Below are 13584 nucleotides of genomic sequence, written 5' to 3' on the forward strand. Positions count from 1 at the left end.
GTTGTGCTGCAGCTCGGAGGTGGCGACTCGTCTGGCGGCCGCCAAAACGGTGCTGGACCGCTCAGGCATTTGGAAAGCCGTGGGCGATTACGGTGCTTCTCGACTGACAAAGCGCCGCTTGATTTAGGTCGATGCTTGGGCGTCGCTAGCTCCAGCACACGAGCGCTCGCGGCGCTAACGTCATTGGGCTCCTTGCGCGGTCGACTGCTGCGGTGACGCCGAGCATCATCCAGCTTTTGGTACATGGTGCAGCAGTCGGCGCAGACTTGTACGCTGTTGTAGAGATCCTCCATGGGCAGCGTGGTCTCCAGCGCGGGTCCTAGGACCACGTGAAAAAGCGATCCAACATTGTCGTCATACCGTGCTTGGAGAACCACTGGAGCTGCTCCAGTACCGTGTTGCGTCGCGTGAGGAGCTTCTCAATGGATTCAATCTTCTCGATCGAGGTATATGACTGGGCGAGGGCCGTCACGAGCGCTTGGTTGGTTGCGCTGGACTGGAACATGGTCGTTGTGCCTTGGGCGCGCAAGAGCAGATGCGACTCGTGGTCGGCCCACACAATGGACTACCCAAGTCCAATCTATCCACGATCGTTTCTAGTTGTGCGTACTAGTACCTTTTTGGCCACGGCATACGATGTTGTCTCGTCGTCGACTTTTGCAATAGTGTCCGGCGGATGGTCCATACAAAAAGCGCCAGGACACGAGAAGGGCCGTCGAGGCTAGGGCATCAACGACCAATATGTTGGACTCTGTACCAGGGTCACGCGTACCAAGGCGGCAGACTTGGATGCGACCGCCGGCGTCGGTCGTTGGAGTGGGTTGCAAACGTCCGACGCGTAGACAATCTAACAGGTACACTACGGTGTATCGAAGACCGTTATGGCGAGTCGGCGCACCTCGGCAACACGCACGAGGACGAGGTCGTCGTTGGCCGTCAGGACAAAATCGGTTTGGATGTGGACGACTTCGTGCGCCGACGACGCCTACGTCATCGTGGATCACTGTTCAACATTGCAGTACGTCGTGCGGCACAATGCGACCTCGATTGCATGCACGATGCGCATGGTAAGCTCTTGGACCAATGGGTTGCATGGCGACGAAAGCTCCTTGACACAGTGCAGCATGTGATGTTCGAGCGGGAATTGAAGCCCCTTCTCGTCCGGTGTCCTACACATCCATCCATGTGACCATTTTTCTTGCAATTCCAAGCTTCGTGTCGTACAGCTCGGTACCAAAAAAGAACTGCGGCGGGCGGTAAAAGCGGACATGGGTCTGGAGACCCGCCGCCGCGCGGCTATAGCGGCACGCGTGCGTCGCGCTCGCTGGCCCAAACTAGTCATTCCTCATCCTCTACAATCGAGTCATGCCGACATGGGCCCACCTTGCCAGCGACGTGGCGCGTCACAAAGCGCGTCAGCATCCACTCGCGCGCGTTTGGGTTGCACAAAATCGCGTTAAACTCCAAGTCGTGCAGGACGCGGAAGGCCGTCTCGCCATGTTCGCGCACCTGCAACGTAGTTCGAGTCGAGTGGCAGAGTGAGACCACGACGTACTTGATGCAGAAAGGCGAGCTTCCGGCTCACGTTGGACTCGAGGCGGAGACACGACTTGACAAACGCGCGCTTGATCGGGATGCGGTGGAGGTCGGCGGCGCTTTTAGCGGTGACACCCTACGGCTCTCTGATCACCTATCACGACGCGTCGTGTGCATGCACTACGTGGTCTCTGGAGCTTGTAAACCAGCGCACGACCTCGCCGTTCTCGACAACGAGTGTGTCGGCGAGGTCCAGCGCCGCGCTACTCGCATGGGATTAGCCTCCTCGAGCCAAGGACGTGGTTCTACCGAGCGGTACAAAGGTGCTCAAGCGTCCTAGACGACCTCCATGACCTTTCAAGAACGAGACGCAGCGTTCTACTCGACAAAGCGGCGCCGTTGCAGGTCGTGGTCCTTGGAGATGCGCTGCACGATGCGAGCTTGCGAATCGTGCATACTGGGAAGTGGACACGTCAACAGACCGTTCGAGTCGGATATCGAAACCGGCTCGTCGTGTAAATTTGGCTCTGCGTGCGAGAGCGGTGGCATCGCCCAATGCCGACGCCTCAACGTCCCGCCAGCTACTACGCAGGTACTAGTACGGCAAGTGGGCAGAAGTAGTACACGTATCTCTCTCTATCTATTCTTTATACAAGTCTCTCTTTATAAGCAGAGCGTACGGCGCTTCTTGGACGAGACCTTTTTGTTCTTGGCCTTGGCCTTGCGCGGCTGCGGCTGCGGCACCTTGGGCTTCTTGGCCTTGGCCTGCACGTCGCGGATGGGCGCGACCTTGACGTCCCGCATGAGCTGGATGAGCTCCTTCGGAACGTCCATGTCGGCGGCCTTGAGCATCGCAGGCACTTTGCGCGCAAAGGTAATGTCATACGCGGTGAGTAGCGTCACGGCTACACCGCGCTCGCCCGCGCGCCCCGTGCGGCCGACACGGTGCACGAACGTCTCGATGCTTTCGGGCACGTCATAGTTGACGACGAGGCCGACGTCCTTGACGTCCAAACCGCGCGCCGCGACGTCCGTAGCAAAGAGCGTCATGACCGTGCCCTTCTTAAACGCGTTCATGGTCATCGTGCGCTCGCTCTGGAGCTTGTCGCCGTGCACGCACCCAACGGTTGGGTCGGCGTACACGGTCGCGAGCTTGTCGCATTCGACTTTTGTGCGGCAAAACACGATCGCCTTCATCGATGCGTCAATGTCCAATGCTTGCTTGAGCTTGGCCATCTTGTCGGCTTCGGAGGTGCAGATGAGAAAGTGCTGCGCAATGTCGCGGTTCAGCTGCGGCGACGACGTGGACCCGATCGTCACGTGCACGGGCAGGCGCATGTAGTTGGCGGCCAGCGTCTGCATCGCGACAGGCCACGTCGCACTGAAGAGCAGCGTCTGGCGTGTCGCCGGGAGGAGCTTCATGAGGTGGCGGATCTGGTCTTCAAACCCAAGCTCGAGCATCTTGTCGGCTTCGTCGAGCACCGCGATTTCGACCTTGTCCAAGCCAAGGTGCCCGCTGCTCACAAAGTCTCGCAGACGACCGGGCGTCGCCACGAGGACGTCGACGCCGTGGAGGTCGAGCGCCTCGACCTGCTCTTTTGTCGACGCGCCACCAAAGATGCACACGATGCGCAGCGGGTACGGCTTGAGGAGCTTCTTGGCCTCGCTTTGGATCTGCATGGCGAGCTCGCGCGTCGGCACGAGGATCACGAGGCGCGGGTCTTTGGGCTTGACGGCGAAGGCGTACTTCTTCTTCGTGCGCTGCACGTGCTTCTTGGGCGCCGTGAGCGCGTGGAACGACGGCAGAAGGTACGCAAGCGTCTTGCCCGACCCGGTCTTTGCAATCGAAATCAAGTCTTGCTTGTCGAGCACGATGGGCCACGACTGCGCTTGCGTTGGCGTCGGCGTGCCAAACCCACTCGACGTCAAATGCGCCACCGCCGCCGCCGAGAACGGAGTCGAATCTAGCGCGCGCATGGCGGCCGGCGCCTTGTACTCGACGCTCGGGCCCACGATCGAGATATGCTGCTGCTGCTGCCAGCGGGCGTTCGCGTCCAGCGGCCCGGCGTTCGACGCGACGACTTCAAAGCCATCATCCTCCTCGTCATCGTCGTCTCCGTCGTCATCCGAGGCGGCAACGTCGCTATCGTCGGCGGCCGGGGCGACCTCGAAGCTGCTGTCGTCGCTCTCGTTGCCGGACACGTCGGCGGCCTTGCGCTTGCCTGCCATCTCACTGCCACCCGAAAAAAGGTTGTTTGATACGCATCCTCGCATTTGATTGGCTATTGCACGCGCACCAATCACCGCACAGATGGCAATCGACCAATCATCGCCAAATCCGTTCTCTAGTGCGCATAAGCGACTCTTTCAGCCAATCACACGACGACCGTGAAGTGTTTTTGGTACCTGAATGGCTTGGAATCTTTGCGATGGGCGACGACAACCTGGCGCCGTCCCTGGCCGACCTCGAGAAGCTCTACCTGCTGGGCAAAGGCAGCTGTGGCCGGTAGCAAGCCCGTGCATTGCACAGCTAGTGACCTGTCACTAGGGTCTACAAGTGCAGAGACAGGCAAACAGCCCAAGAATTTGGTACGACGATCCGCATCCTCGTCCGTGGAAATGAGCCGCGCGGCCATTAGCTGTGAAGGAGATTGAGATCGCCGGTCGCGAAGACCGCTGCAAGCTCGAAGCCGACGCCATGGGTCCGCTCCTTGTGCGTTCAGTGCGCTCGGCTACCACAATGACGCTCGTCATGCGCTACCTGCCCGGCGAGGCACTGTACAAGTGCCTCTGGCGCTGCACGCGCTTTTCGGAAGGCTTTGCCAAAGCATGCGCCGCTCAAATCGCAGCAGCCATCGTCGACCTCCATGGTCGCGGCTACATGCACCGCGATATCAAGAGCGGCAACATCCTCTTGACGCGCGACGGCCACTGCCACCTCGTCGACTTTGGACTCGCCGCCTCGTCCGCCACACGCGCCACCGCCATGTGCGGCACGCACTACACCATGGCGCCCGAGATCCTCGACGGTCACGGCTACGATGCTGCGGTCGATTGGTGGTGTGACTTATCATTCTGTCGCCATTTTTTGCATTTGGAGGATTTTCCTAGGGCGTTTGGGGTCCTCTTGTTTGAGATGGTCCACGGGTCACCGCCATGGCCGTACAAGAGTGACGGAAGCTCGCTACCCGCGTACTTTGCTCGCATGCGTGAGACGGCCGCGCACCTTCCATGGACGAGTGACGTGCCCCTCAGCGCCGAGCTCCAGAGTTTGATCTCGTACGTCCTTTCTCATGTTTGATTGTATTTCGCGCCGTTATTGGTGGGAGCGTGTGCTAGAGGGTTGCTGCAAGTAGATCCTGCCATGCGCTTGGGTCCATCGATTCAATCGCACCCGTGGTTTCGGGACCTATCGGTACGCTCCTTGACCCTAGACCTACCCTACCCCTACTACCGACCCGTCGTAGTCGGATCTCCCGGCGTTAGGCCCGGAGCTCGAGACGGGCTTCCAGCACGTGGACGGCGCGCAGCAAGGTGTCGAAAGCGCCGAGAGCATCACGTCGGCCGAAAATTTGCTCTTTGCTGGCTTTTGAAGCCCAGTAGCAATCAAGGGTCCCGATGACATGAAAACGAGATCTTAGTTGTTCCAGCTCAGATCGACACCGCGCTGGCCGAGGTACTTGCGAATGAGCGTGTACGTGACGAACGGAAAGAGCACGCAAAAGCCAAAGATGCTCCAAAAGTAGTAGTCGTCCTCTTCGATCGACGAGCTGAGGTTCATGCCAAAGCTGCCGACGATGAACGTCGGGATGGCCATGAGAGTCGTGCACAGCGTCAGCGTCAGGTCAACCGTGAGCAAGTAGTTTCGCTTCGTGTCGAGCTTGAGCATGACCATCGACTCGGTCGTCTGGATGTTGCTCAGCAGCAGTGCGATCCGCGACTGCGTACCATATATGTCCTACAATCGCTTTAAAGCACAAACTGAAAGAATAAAACATTCTAGTACCTGGAGGTAGACTTCGAGGAGCGACTCGGCGTCTTCCGCATCAAAGCTCATCACGTCCATCCCAGGCGACGCATGCAATTTGGTCAAATACAGCATGTGCACGTCTTCGTCCGTCTCGAGGAGCTCCATGAGCGCTCGCCGGATGCCATTCACCTAGGTAAAGAATGACGTTCTGCGACTGTCTTTGTAGGATGCAACACAAACCAACCTGCGCCTCGAGCTCGTGGAGCGAGTTCTTGATGTACCGAAGCGCCTCGAGCTCGGTCGTGATCAAGCCGTGCTTGAGCATCTTGTCGACGACTGCGGTCGCTTGGGGCGCGATCTTGGCGGCCGCACTTGATACGAGCCTAGGCATTCAACTCAAAAGCTGCTCAACACAAAGCGATCCTGCGTACTTGCAAATGGTTGCAAGGACCGCTTCAAGCGCGCTAGCACAGAATAAGCCACCCATTCAAACTCAAAAACGTACGCAAACTCAAATGCCATGGCGTCGGCGTTGACGTGCTCTTGAAAGTTCGTTTTGAGCAGCGACACGAGGCTGTCGGCGCCGTCGGGCAGAAAGACGAGGCACGCATCGCGCAGAATGACCACGCGCAGCGGATCTAGTCCATCATCATGTCGACTGCGTTGTAGACTGAAAGTATGGAGAAAATTGTCTTGCGTCGTCGTACCAGCGTTGAGCAAAATGGCCTGGCGACGCATCGTGAACGACGGCTCGACCGCGATCGCAAACGCGTTGTCGAGCTTGCGGATATCGCGCATGTGAATGGCCTAGGCACATGCTCGGCGTCTGTATAAATGTATCAACTGCCATCGGACCGGAATCTCGGTCGCCAGCGATCCTTGGCGCTCAATGCTCTACGACATGTCGTCCATTAGAAGCGCTTGCACGAGATGAAGGATGGTAACGCACGCAGTGGCCACGCGCTGCGTCCTGAACCGTCTTGTAGACGTCTTGGCGGCTCAGCTCGACAAAGCTCGAGTTGCCCGTCGCATCAAAGCGGAGCGCCTACGCAGAACGACAGGATACGACGGCGCGCAAGGACACGTGGAGGACATACGAGGCGCTTGCCGTGGATCGACGTCGCGGCCGAGCTCTCGTACGTGAGGTCGTACGGCCGCGCGAGGAGCGCTTCCGGCGTCAAGTAGACGTCGAGGGACTTGGCCATGTTGGCAACTGGCACTCGACGATTGAAACACTACCATATGGTGCTATACCACGTGCGCCAGGCCCTTTTTTGGAGTCCAGGACGAGACGTGGCGAGCTGGACAGGCAGCATGACCATCGATCGCCTGCCGCCTGCCTAGGATAGCTACACTAGATGCCTCACACAAGCAAGCATCCAGCAGCCAGGATATATTCTATCGTGGAGGCGGATGGCTCTTGACCTCATGGGATGGGCGATGACGTGGTCTCGGGCCACCAAGGGAGTAAATTTGTATTCCCTTGCAGGCCACACAGCCAACGCAAAGCGACTCTCATGCTCGTTTTGGACGTATTGTCTATCAGACTACTTTGTACATTGCACGAGTAATGTACGGTAAACGAGAGACGAAGCAAGTTGATCGACCGTTCCAGCATGGAGCCGCCACCTTGCGCCGCAGCGTAAAAATAGCGCACTCGGAATCCCATGGCGTCGACCGTCGAAGCGCTCAAGACGAAGCTCAGCAGCGTGCTGCCGACGCCGAGCAAGACTCCGGACGTCGCCTTCGAGTCGCTCACCGAGTCTTCCGATGTCGACAGCGTCGAAGCGGCGCCCGCCCCGAGCCCCGAGTCGTCGCTGCTCCAAATCAAGTTTGAGCGCGTGGGGCTCTTGCTCCAGGTCGTTGGCGCGTGCTGCGTCACGCTCGTGGCAGGTTAGCATTCTCTCCAAGGATCTACTCAAAGGAAGAGTGGACTCTTAGGCATGACCAAGCACGGAGCCCCATCGACGCCGGTTGACACGATGGTGTTTTGGCAGTCGTTTCTGAGCATGGGCGTCGGCGTGGTAGCTCCATTGATACGACAATCTTGTCATGTTGAAGCGTAGTACAATATTGTCTAGGCGCTGCAAAACCATTTCCGGCTGCGCCTTCTGGACATTGATGGCATTAGCCGCTCGCACGTCTTTGCCCTTGGCGGCCTCCAGTACCTCGTCTGCGCCGTCTCGAGCTACGCGTACGCGACGTTTGAGCTCACGGACGCGACGATCCTCCTTCTCGCGTCGAGTCTGCTCACGGGCCTCGTGGTGCGTTTTGAAATATTTTCTTGCGTTTTTGACATTCATTTGTGCATTTTTGACATTCATTTGGCCGTTTTTGACATTGCACTTGGACAGGCGACCAAGGTGCTCGTCCAGCACGTGCATGACCGCCGGGACATGGCGTGCAGCGCCGGTGCGCTCGTTGCTCTCGTCTTTGTACAGGCGCCGGACGCTGCGCGTGAGTTTGCGTGGGCGATCGGCGGCGCGTGCGGCCTCGGGCTCTACTACGGCGTGCTCTTCAAGCTCCACGAAGCGCCGATGCTTTCCGTCTACACGCACATGAGCGCCGTGAGCTGCGGCCTCGCGCTGCTCAAATTGCTCTTCTTGAGCTCGGTACGTTCAGGTCGCATCCCCTCGACCTTGCAACGAGCGCTGCGGTAGGACCACATCTTTGAAGGCGACGGCGTGCTGCTAATGCTCATGGGCGTCCTCCGGGCGCTTGGCCAGCTCGCGCTCCTCCGCGGTTACCAATTCGAACGCAACCCGATTGCGGCTGCCATGGTCTTCTTTAAAGTTGCGTGGACCATCCTCCTCGACTCGATCATGGTGGACGTGATCCACATGCACGCGATAATGGGCGGCCTCGTACTCTGCGTCGCAACCGGCATTCTCCTCGGGAAGCGGCCACCCGCGCCGACGCTGCCAGCCGCCCCCGACGCAACGTCCTAAGAAACTGCTCTTCCAATGCAAGTCTGCACATCCTAGTGGCTCTATTACAAAGCTACCATCGCTTGCGACCGCACCCGGCCGGACGGCGAATTATGGGATAGAAACCATCGTGTCAAAGGCTAAGAAGACTTTAAGGTCGATACCAACGCGCGCAGCACGAGTGCACTGCGAGACGCGGTCCAGAGCAGCGCCAACGAACGTGATCATTCTCAGCATGCATTCGATGCCGGGACTCAGGTCCACCAAGTGGGCAACCCGTGTCCACACGGCTCGCCGACACGCTGCTAACGGCAACCGCATGCCGGGATGGCGCTCAAATTCGCATGGCTATCATCGCCATGGGTCGTCGCCGTAAACCATGGCGCGTGTCGCACATGCTTGCGAAAAGCAAAGGGAAAAGCAAGCGTTTCGTCTTTCCAATTGCACGATCGTTGAAACGAGTTGCGACGTACGCTTGAGAATTCGAGTGTGCAAAATGCCGACTTCGGCCGTCGTCGAGCTCGTGCACCCCGAGACCGACGCCGAGCCTCTCTTGCTCGCGACCGACGGTGTGCATCATGACAGCAAGCCCCTGCGCGTCCTTCGGCACCTCGCCAAGCGGCGCCACGCCATCAGCGAGAGCTACGGCAAGTTTTTTGGCTTTGGCATGATCATCGGCGGCAACATTGCGTTGAGCCTCATGTCGGTACGTCCAACGCGTCTTGAAACACTGATACATTCGGGTCGCGTAGGTGCTCATCAAGTTTTCGTCGCGCTTTCTCTACGCGGACGAGATCGTGTTTTGGCGGTCGTCGACTGCGCTCGTCATGAACGTGGTACGTACCTAACGTGCTACCTTTTGTGTTTTCGAGCTCGTTTATACTGGCATCGTAGGCTGTCCAGCTCTACCTCAAGATCCCGCTTTTGGCAGTCGAGCCGCGCTTGATCAAGCTGTTATGCATCCGCGTCGCCATTGGATACACGGCCATGACCATGTCCTTTTATGCCTACTCGAAAATGGTGCTCTCGGAGGCGTCTGTCATCATCTTCACCGCGCCCATCATCACGTGTGTCCTGGTACGTCTCGATTGAAAAGCATCGAGGTTACGAGATCCTGGCATAGAGTGTCTGTCTCCTTGGCGAGAAGATTGACGTCGTCGGCGGTCTCTGCGTCTTGGTGTCGTTTGCCGGTGTCATCTGCGTGGCGCGGCCCGCCTTTGTCTTTGGCGTGCACGCGGCGTCGTCCGAGGCGCCGCCGCTCGCAATGCTCTGCGCGATCCTCACAGCCGTGTGTGTTGGCCTCATCAACATCCTCATCCGCATGCTCCAGAGCATGAACACGTGGACGCTCGTCACGTACTTTCACTCACGTGCACGCTGGGCTCGCTCACGAAAATCGCGCTCTTTGGATCGGTGCGAAGACAACTTGTCTTGTATTGCTGCGGCAATATTGTGAAAACAAACGTGGGTAGGGGTTGTACGTGCCGCAAACCACCGACGAGGCTGGGATTGTGCTCGCGATCGGATTTTTCGGTTGCATTGGCCAGCTCATGATCACAAAGGGCCTCCAGATCGAAAAGGCCGGCATCGCCTCCGTGCTGCAGTACCTCAATCTGCTCTGCGTGATGCTATGGGACGTGACGCTGCTCGGCGAGGCGCTGCATATGTGGAGCATCCTTGGCGCCGCGATCATTTGCCTCAGTGCGTCGGTGATTGCCTATCGCAAGGCGAACGCGTAATTCTACTTTAAAGCACGCTTCCGTGGGCGACGCAACCTACGTACAATTCGCCACGTCTTTCCAATACCGTCGATTGTTATGGGAGAGTGAGAAGCCTTCTTGGCGTGATGCACTGCTTACAAGCTTACGATGAGCCAAACGAAAATAAGATGATTTGTTTAAAATGTAGCGCATGCATTGATTCGTTCTTCTTACAGTGCGTCACGACAGAGCCGTGTCGAAGCGTCGTCGCGACAGTTTGTCGGGATTGAATCGTCGGCTAGATTACCGTCTCGTCTTGGCGCGCACAATCTTTCTGCTGTTGACAGCGACTGCGCTGTCGTCCGAGCTACGAGTGCGTTCTTACGCACGTTTCATCGTACCACGGAAGAGTCTTACTCGGATGCGGTGCACAGTGTGAAGCGAGCTTGGAGCTCTTCGATCGCAGGTTCTTCCTCCGCCGTGCTGGCAGGAGGCATCGCAGCTCTCAACCCGCTAAAGGTAAAGTAGTTTTGTCCCAATGGACGCTCCTGCAATACGTCCATTGTCAATTGGGACATGTGGATTCGTACTTACCTCGTTGGTTTCGTGTCTCTTGGCGCAAACATCGTTCGCACTTGCACTTGGCATGGCAGCGGTGTCGTCCGACGGAGGACCGCGCTAGAAGACAAGTGGTTGCTTGTCAAAGTTCATGATGGCGTTCGGTCAATGTACCTCGGGTGTCGTGGCGGTCGTTGCCGTAGGGTTGGGGTCCATGGCGGCTCCCGCGTTCTGAAGTCGCTGCACAATGGCACTGTGTCCTTGGCGCGACGCAAGAAGCAGTGCGGTGTGGCCATTCTACAGCCAGGCGTCCGACGATAGTACGATTCAATTGCACTAGAGATATGCTGCGTACGCTGTCACAGAGATGGACGTTGGCGCCGGCGGCAAGCAAGCGTTGAACGACGCGATCGTGACCGCTGGCGCTGGCTAGCATCAGCGCCGTCTTGTCGTTCTACAAAGGCTTTAGAGCGGCCTGTTCGACTAGCGTTCGTACGCGATCGATAACATTGACTTTTGCATCGGCGTTGAGGAGCCACTTGGCGGCGGTCTCGTGGCCGTTTATGGCCGCCAGCATCAACGGCGTCCTGCCGTGCTACACATGGCGGAATCAACGATCCGCCTCCTGGGACAGCTCCGTACTCGATCACAGACGTTCACATTTGCTTGTGCATTGAGCAGCCACTGGACGACGACCTCGAGGCCGTGTGCGGACGCGATGGTCAACGCGGCTCGGCCATCCTAGTAACGAGTCAGCGAGCTGCATGGGACATTGTGAGGGGAACCGGATCGGTAAAGTTGACGGCTGCGCCAGCAAGGAGCAGACGCCGAACAACGGCTTCGTGTCCATTCGTGGTCGCCAGTAGCAGCGCCGTCCGGTCTTTCTACGAGAAAATGACTCTCAACGCTGCGATCCAAGAGAGAATGTGTACAGTGTCGGTATGCAGCACGCAAGCATTGCGGCTCAGCAGGATCTTGACGACACTGTCATGGCCGTGTTCGGACGCCAGCAGCAACGCCGTTTTGCCCTCCTATATGCACATCTTGGCTCGACGCGCTTCGTACACTGACGTACTTTATCCGCGTCGTTGACGTGCTGAACTGGATCGATGTGAGACGTTTGTGAATCTGGGCTCTTCTCAAGTAGGACTTGGACCACATTGGCGTGGCCATTGGCTGCTGCAATCATCAGCGCTGTCTTGCCGTTCTAGATCTCATGTCAGCTCAGCGAAACCCAACCGAGCGTGCTTGATCAATGTGAGAGGCGGCTGTATATGTGGTGGGTCGAAGAAGGCGGACGACATCAGCGTGCCCATTCGTTGACGCCATCATCAGCGCCGTCTTGCCCTCCTACATACAGCGAATTCATCTCCGACACTTTATATCGCATACGTTGTCGACGCGGTGGATGTCTGCCGAGCGCAGCAGGAAGAGTTGGATCAAAGCGATGTGCCCGCAGGCTGACGCCAACATCAACGCGGTCCTGCCGCCCTACCAAAGCAACGCATTTAAGCACGTCGTGCGCACTGCAGCACATCGATACGTTATCGGCGACGCTTAGGTCTGCTTTTTGCTCGAGGAGGTACTGGACCACGTTGGTGTGGCCATGCATCGCCGCCAACATCAACGCTGTTCTGCCGTCCTACAGAGATAGAAATTTTGACCAAAATGCCAACAGCAAGGTAGCGAGGTACGTTGTCGACGACGTGAATTTGGTCTGTGTGACACATGTAGCCCAAGTGTTGGACCAGGAGTTGGAGCAAGTTGATGTGGCCGTTCATAGCCGCTAGCATCAACGCCGTCCGGCCATACTAGAGATAGCGTGTCTTGAGAAGCGTAAACCATGCGTGCGGTCACCTACCTCGTTCTTGCCGTTGACCATGGTATGGAATTGCGACCCACGCACGAGCATCGACACCGAGCGCTCGTCGCCATCGCGAGCAGCTTGTAGTAGTGGGTTCTACGCCAAACATTGAGCGCGCCACAATGCAAAGTTCATTTCGCACCGTCGTTGTAGGTGTTGCCATTGGCTAAATGGTTGAAGTAGGAGAGCGCAGAGAGAGACACTGGGCGACAGCCATATAGCAATGAGCACCACCCGATTTTTGGAGCGTTCGCGCAAACGTTGAAAGGCTAAGAATAGAGACACGGGCCCGAAGCTAAACTTTTGGGGCGGTGAAACCGCGTAGGTATGTTGTTGTTTGCAAGAAAATCATTTTGGCAGCGTGGCCTACCGTCACATCCACATGACGATCTTGCGCGACATGGCTGCGATGTCGGAGAAGCGAGTTGACCTTTTATATGCTCCCGACGCCGTCTCATATCATTCGATTCGTACATGACTACCCAACCATCGCTCTGCTCTGCGCATGCAGACAAACAAACTCGAAGAGCAATTGAACGATCTCGTCGCTCGCTACGTATGTCCACAAGATTGCAGTGTCTCAAATCCACAAGATATGTACATATGTAGAGTCCTCCTCGTACAATCTCCCAGCCATATGTTTCAGCCGGCGCGGGAAAGACCAGAGGAATCAATGCAGTATTACGTCTTCCAATTACGTGTGGGTGAGGCTGGTAGTATTGTGTATCGTTCTGTATGCATGCCAAGCAGCTATCACACGAGCGCTCGTGCCGGGTGGGATTTATTTCTTGGGTTGCCGTGCCTTGTGGCGCAGAACATTCTTCTTCTCGAGCGTCGCGCTCTTGTTTGGTGCGCTACGAGGGCGCTCACTATATATAAAAGTCCATCAGGTCGGACTCGGACGTTCCGAACCATGCAAAGCGAGCTTGGAGCTCGGTGATCGCATCTTCTTCCTTCGCGCTGCCGAGCGCTGTAGCCTCGTCGTTCGAAGAGGAACATAGGGTTGATTGCGTTGATGGAGGCTCCTGC

General features: G+C 57.4%; 8 protein-coding genes across 8 annotated transcripts; 3 read left to right on the plus strand and 5 right to left on the minus strand.

Annotated features, from left to right (window-relative positions):
• Positions 1–123: 123 nt before the first annotated feature.
• Positions 124–1992, minus strand: SPRG_15382 (hypothetical protein; the record flags this gene model as incomplete). Its single annotated transcript, XM_012355692.1, has 13 exons — positions 124–145; positions 244–319; positions 361–565; positions 617–721; positions 773–847; positions 899–985; positions 1043–1169; positions 1225–1334; positions 1384–1509; positions 1556–1672; positions 1721–1799; positions 1846–1872; positions 1919–1992. The coding sequence occupies 13 exons, from the start codon at positions 1990–1992 to the stop codon at positions 124–126; spliced, it is 1230 nt and encodes a 409-aa protein (XP_012211082.1).
• Positions 1993–2199: 207 nt separating this feature from the next.
• SPRG_15383 (hypothetical protein) lies at positions 2200–3765 on the minus strand (the record flags this gene model as incomplete). Its single annotated transcript, XM_012355693.1, has 1 exon — positions 2200–3765. The coding sequence occupies one exon, from the start codon at positions 3763–3765 to the stop codon at positions 2200–2202; it is 1566 nt and encodes a 521-aa protein (XP_012211083.1).
• Positions 3766–3965: 200 nt separating this feature from the next.
• Positions 3966–5129, plus strand: SPRG_15384 (AGC/PKA protein kinase; the record flags this gene model as incomplete). The annotated part of the gene is made up of 6 exons (XM_012355694.1): positions 3966–4042; positions 4085–4125; positions 4176–4596; positions 4648–4815; positions 4876–4951; positions 5004–5129. 6 exons carry the CDS (start codon positions 3966–3968, stop codon positions 5127–5129), a joined length of 909 nt encoding a protein of 302 aa, XP_012211084.1.
• A 44-nt stretch (positions 5130–5173) lies between these two features.
• On the minus strand, positions 5174–6733 carry SPRG_15385 (hypothetical protein; the record flags this gene model as incomplete). Its single annotated transcript, XM_012355695.1, has 9 exons — positions 6604–6733; positions 6456–6551; positions 6362–6400; positions 6214–6313; positions 6012–6144; positions 5938–5970; positions 5751–5889; positions 5543–5695; positions 5174–5494 (listed from the first exon to the last, which is right to left on the minus strand). The coding sequence occupies exons 1-9, from the start codon at positions 6709–6711 to the stop codon at positions 5174–5176; spliced, it is 1122 nt and encodes a 373-aa protein (XP_012211085.1). The 5' UTR covers positions 6712–6733.
• A 420-nt stretch (positions 6734–7153) lies between these two features.
• Positions 7154–8592, plus strand: SPRG_15386 (hypothetical protein). Its single transcript, XM_012355696.1, has 5 exons — positions 7154–7399; positions 7448–7530; positions 7588–7770; positions 7861–8118; positions 8167–8592. Exons 1-5 carry the CDS (start codon positions 7174–7176, stop codon positions 8452–8454), a joined length of 1038 nt encoding a protein of 345 aa, XP_012211086.1. The 5' UTR covers positions 7154–7173; the 3' UTR covers positions 8455–8592.
• A 337-nt stretch (positions 8593–8929) lies between these two features.
• On the plus strand, positions 8930–10172 carry SPRG_15387 (hypothetical protein; the record flags this gene model as incomplete). The annotated part of the gene is made up of 5 exons (XM_012355697.1): positions 8930–9139; positions 9186–9269; positions 9328–9510; positions 9557–9784; positions 9906–10172. The coding sequence occupies 5 exons, from the start codon at positions 8930–8932 to the stop codon at positions 10170–10172; spliced, it is 972 nt and encodes a 323-aa protein (XP_012211087.1).
• Positions 10173–10546: 374 nt separating this feature from the next.
• SPRG_15388 (hypothetical protein) lies at positions 10547–12815 on the minus strand (the record flags this gene model as incomplete). Its single annotated transcript, XM_012355698.1, has 15 exons — positions 12698–12815; positions 12553–12651; positions 12386–12502; positions 12235–12333; positions 12084–12182; positions 11940–12041; positions 11767–11898; positions 11624–11722; positions 11477–11575; positions 11334–11432; positions 11188–11286; positions 11047–11145; positions 10866–10988; positions 10728–10811; positions 10547–10681 (listed from the first exon to the last, which is right to left on the minus strand). The coding sequence occupies exons 1-15, from the start codon at positions 12716–12718 to the stop codon at positions 10547–10549; spliced, it is 1506 nt and encodes a 501-aa protein (XP_012211088.1). The 5' UTR covers positions 12719–12815.
• A 493-nt stretch (positions 12816–13308) lies between these two features.
• Positions 13309–13582, minus strand: SPRG_21546 (hypothetical protein; the record flags this gene model as incomplete). The annotated part of the gene is made up of 2 exons (XM_012355699.1): positions 13309–13424; positions 13468–13582. Coding segments are annotated over 2 exons (231 nt in total), but the record flags the coding sequence as incomplete, so codon positions are not given.
• Positions 13583–13584: the final 2 nt, after the last annotated feature.

This window comes from Saprolegnia parasitica, assembly GCF_000151545.1.
Source record: "Saprolegnia parasitica CBS 223.65 unplaced genomic scaffold supercont2.290, whole genome shotgun sequence".
In the NCBI taxonomy this organism is placed as follows: domain Eukaryota; phylum Oomycota; class Saprolegniomycetes; order Saprolegniales; family Saprolegniaceae; genus Saprolegnia; species Saprolegnia parasitica.

What these genes read in the sequence shown, in the direction of transcription:
- SPRG_15386 (XM_012355696.1), top strand. Translation starts at nt 7,174, where the DNA reads ATGGCGTCGACCGTCGAAGCGCTCAAGACGAAGCTCAGCAGCGTGCTG. An exon ending in CTGCGTCACGCTCGTGGCAG is followed by an intron (nt 7,400 to 7,447) that starts GTTAGCATTCTC and finishes GTGGACTCTTAG; the next exon opens with GCATGACCAAGCACGGAGCC. An exon ending in GTCTGCTCACGGGCCTCGTG is followed by an intron (nt 7,771 to 7,860) that starts GTGCGTTTTGAA and finishes GCACTTGGACAG; the next exon opens with GCGACCAAGGTGCTCGTCCA.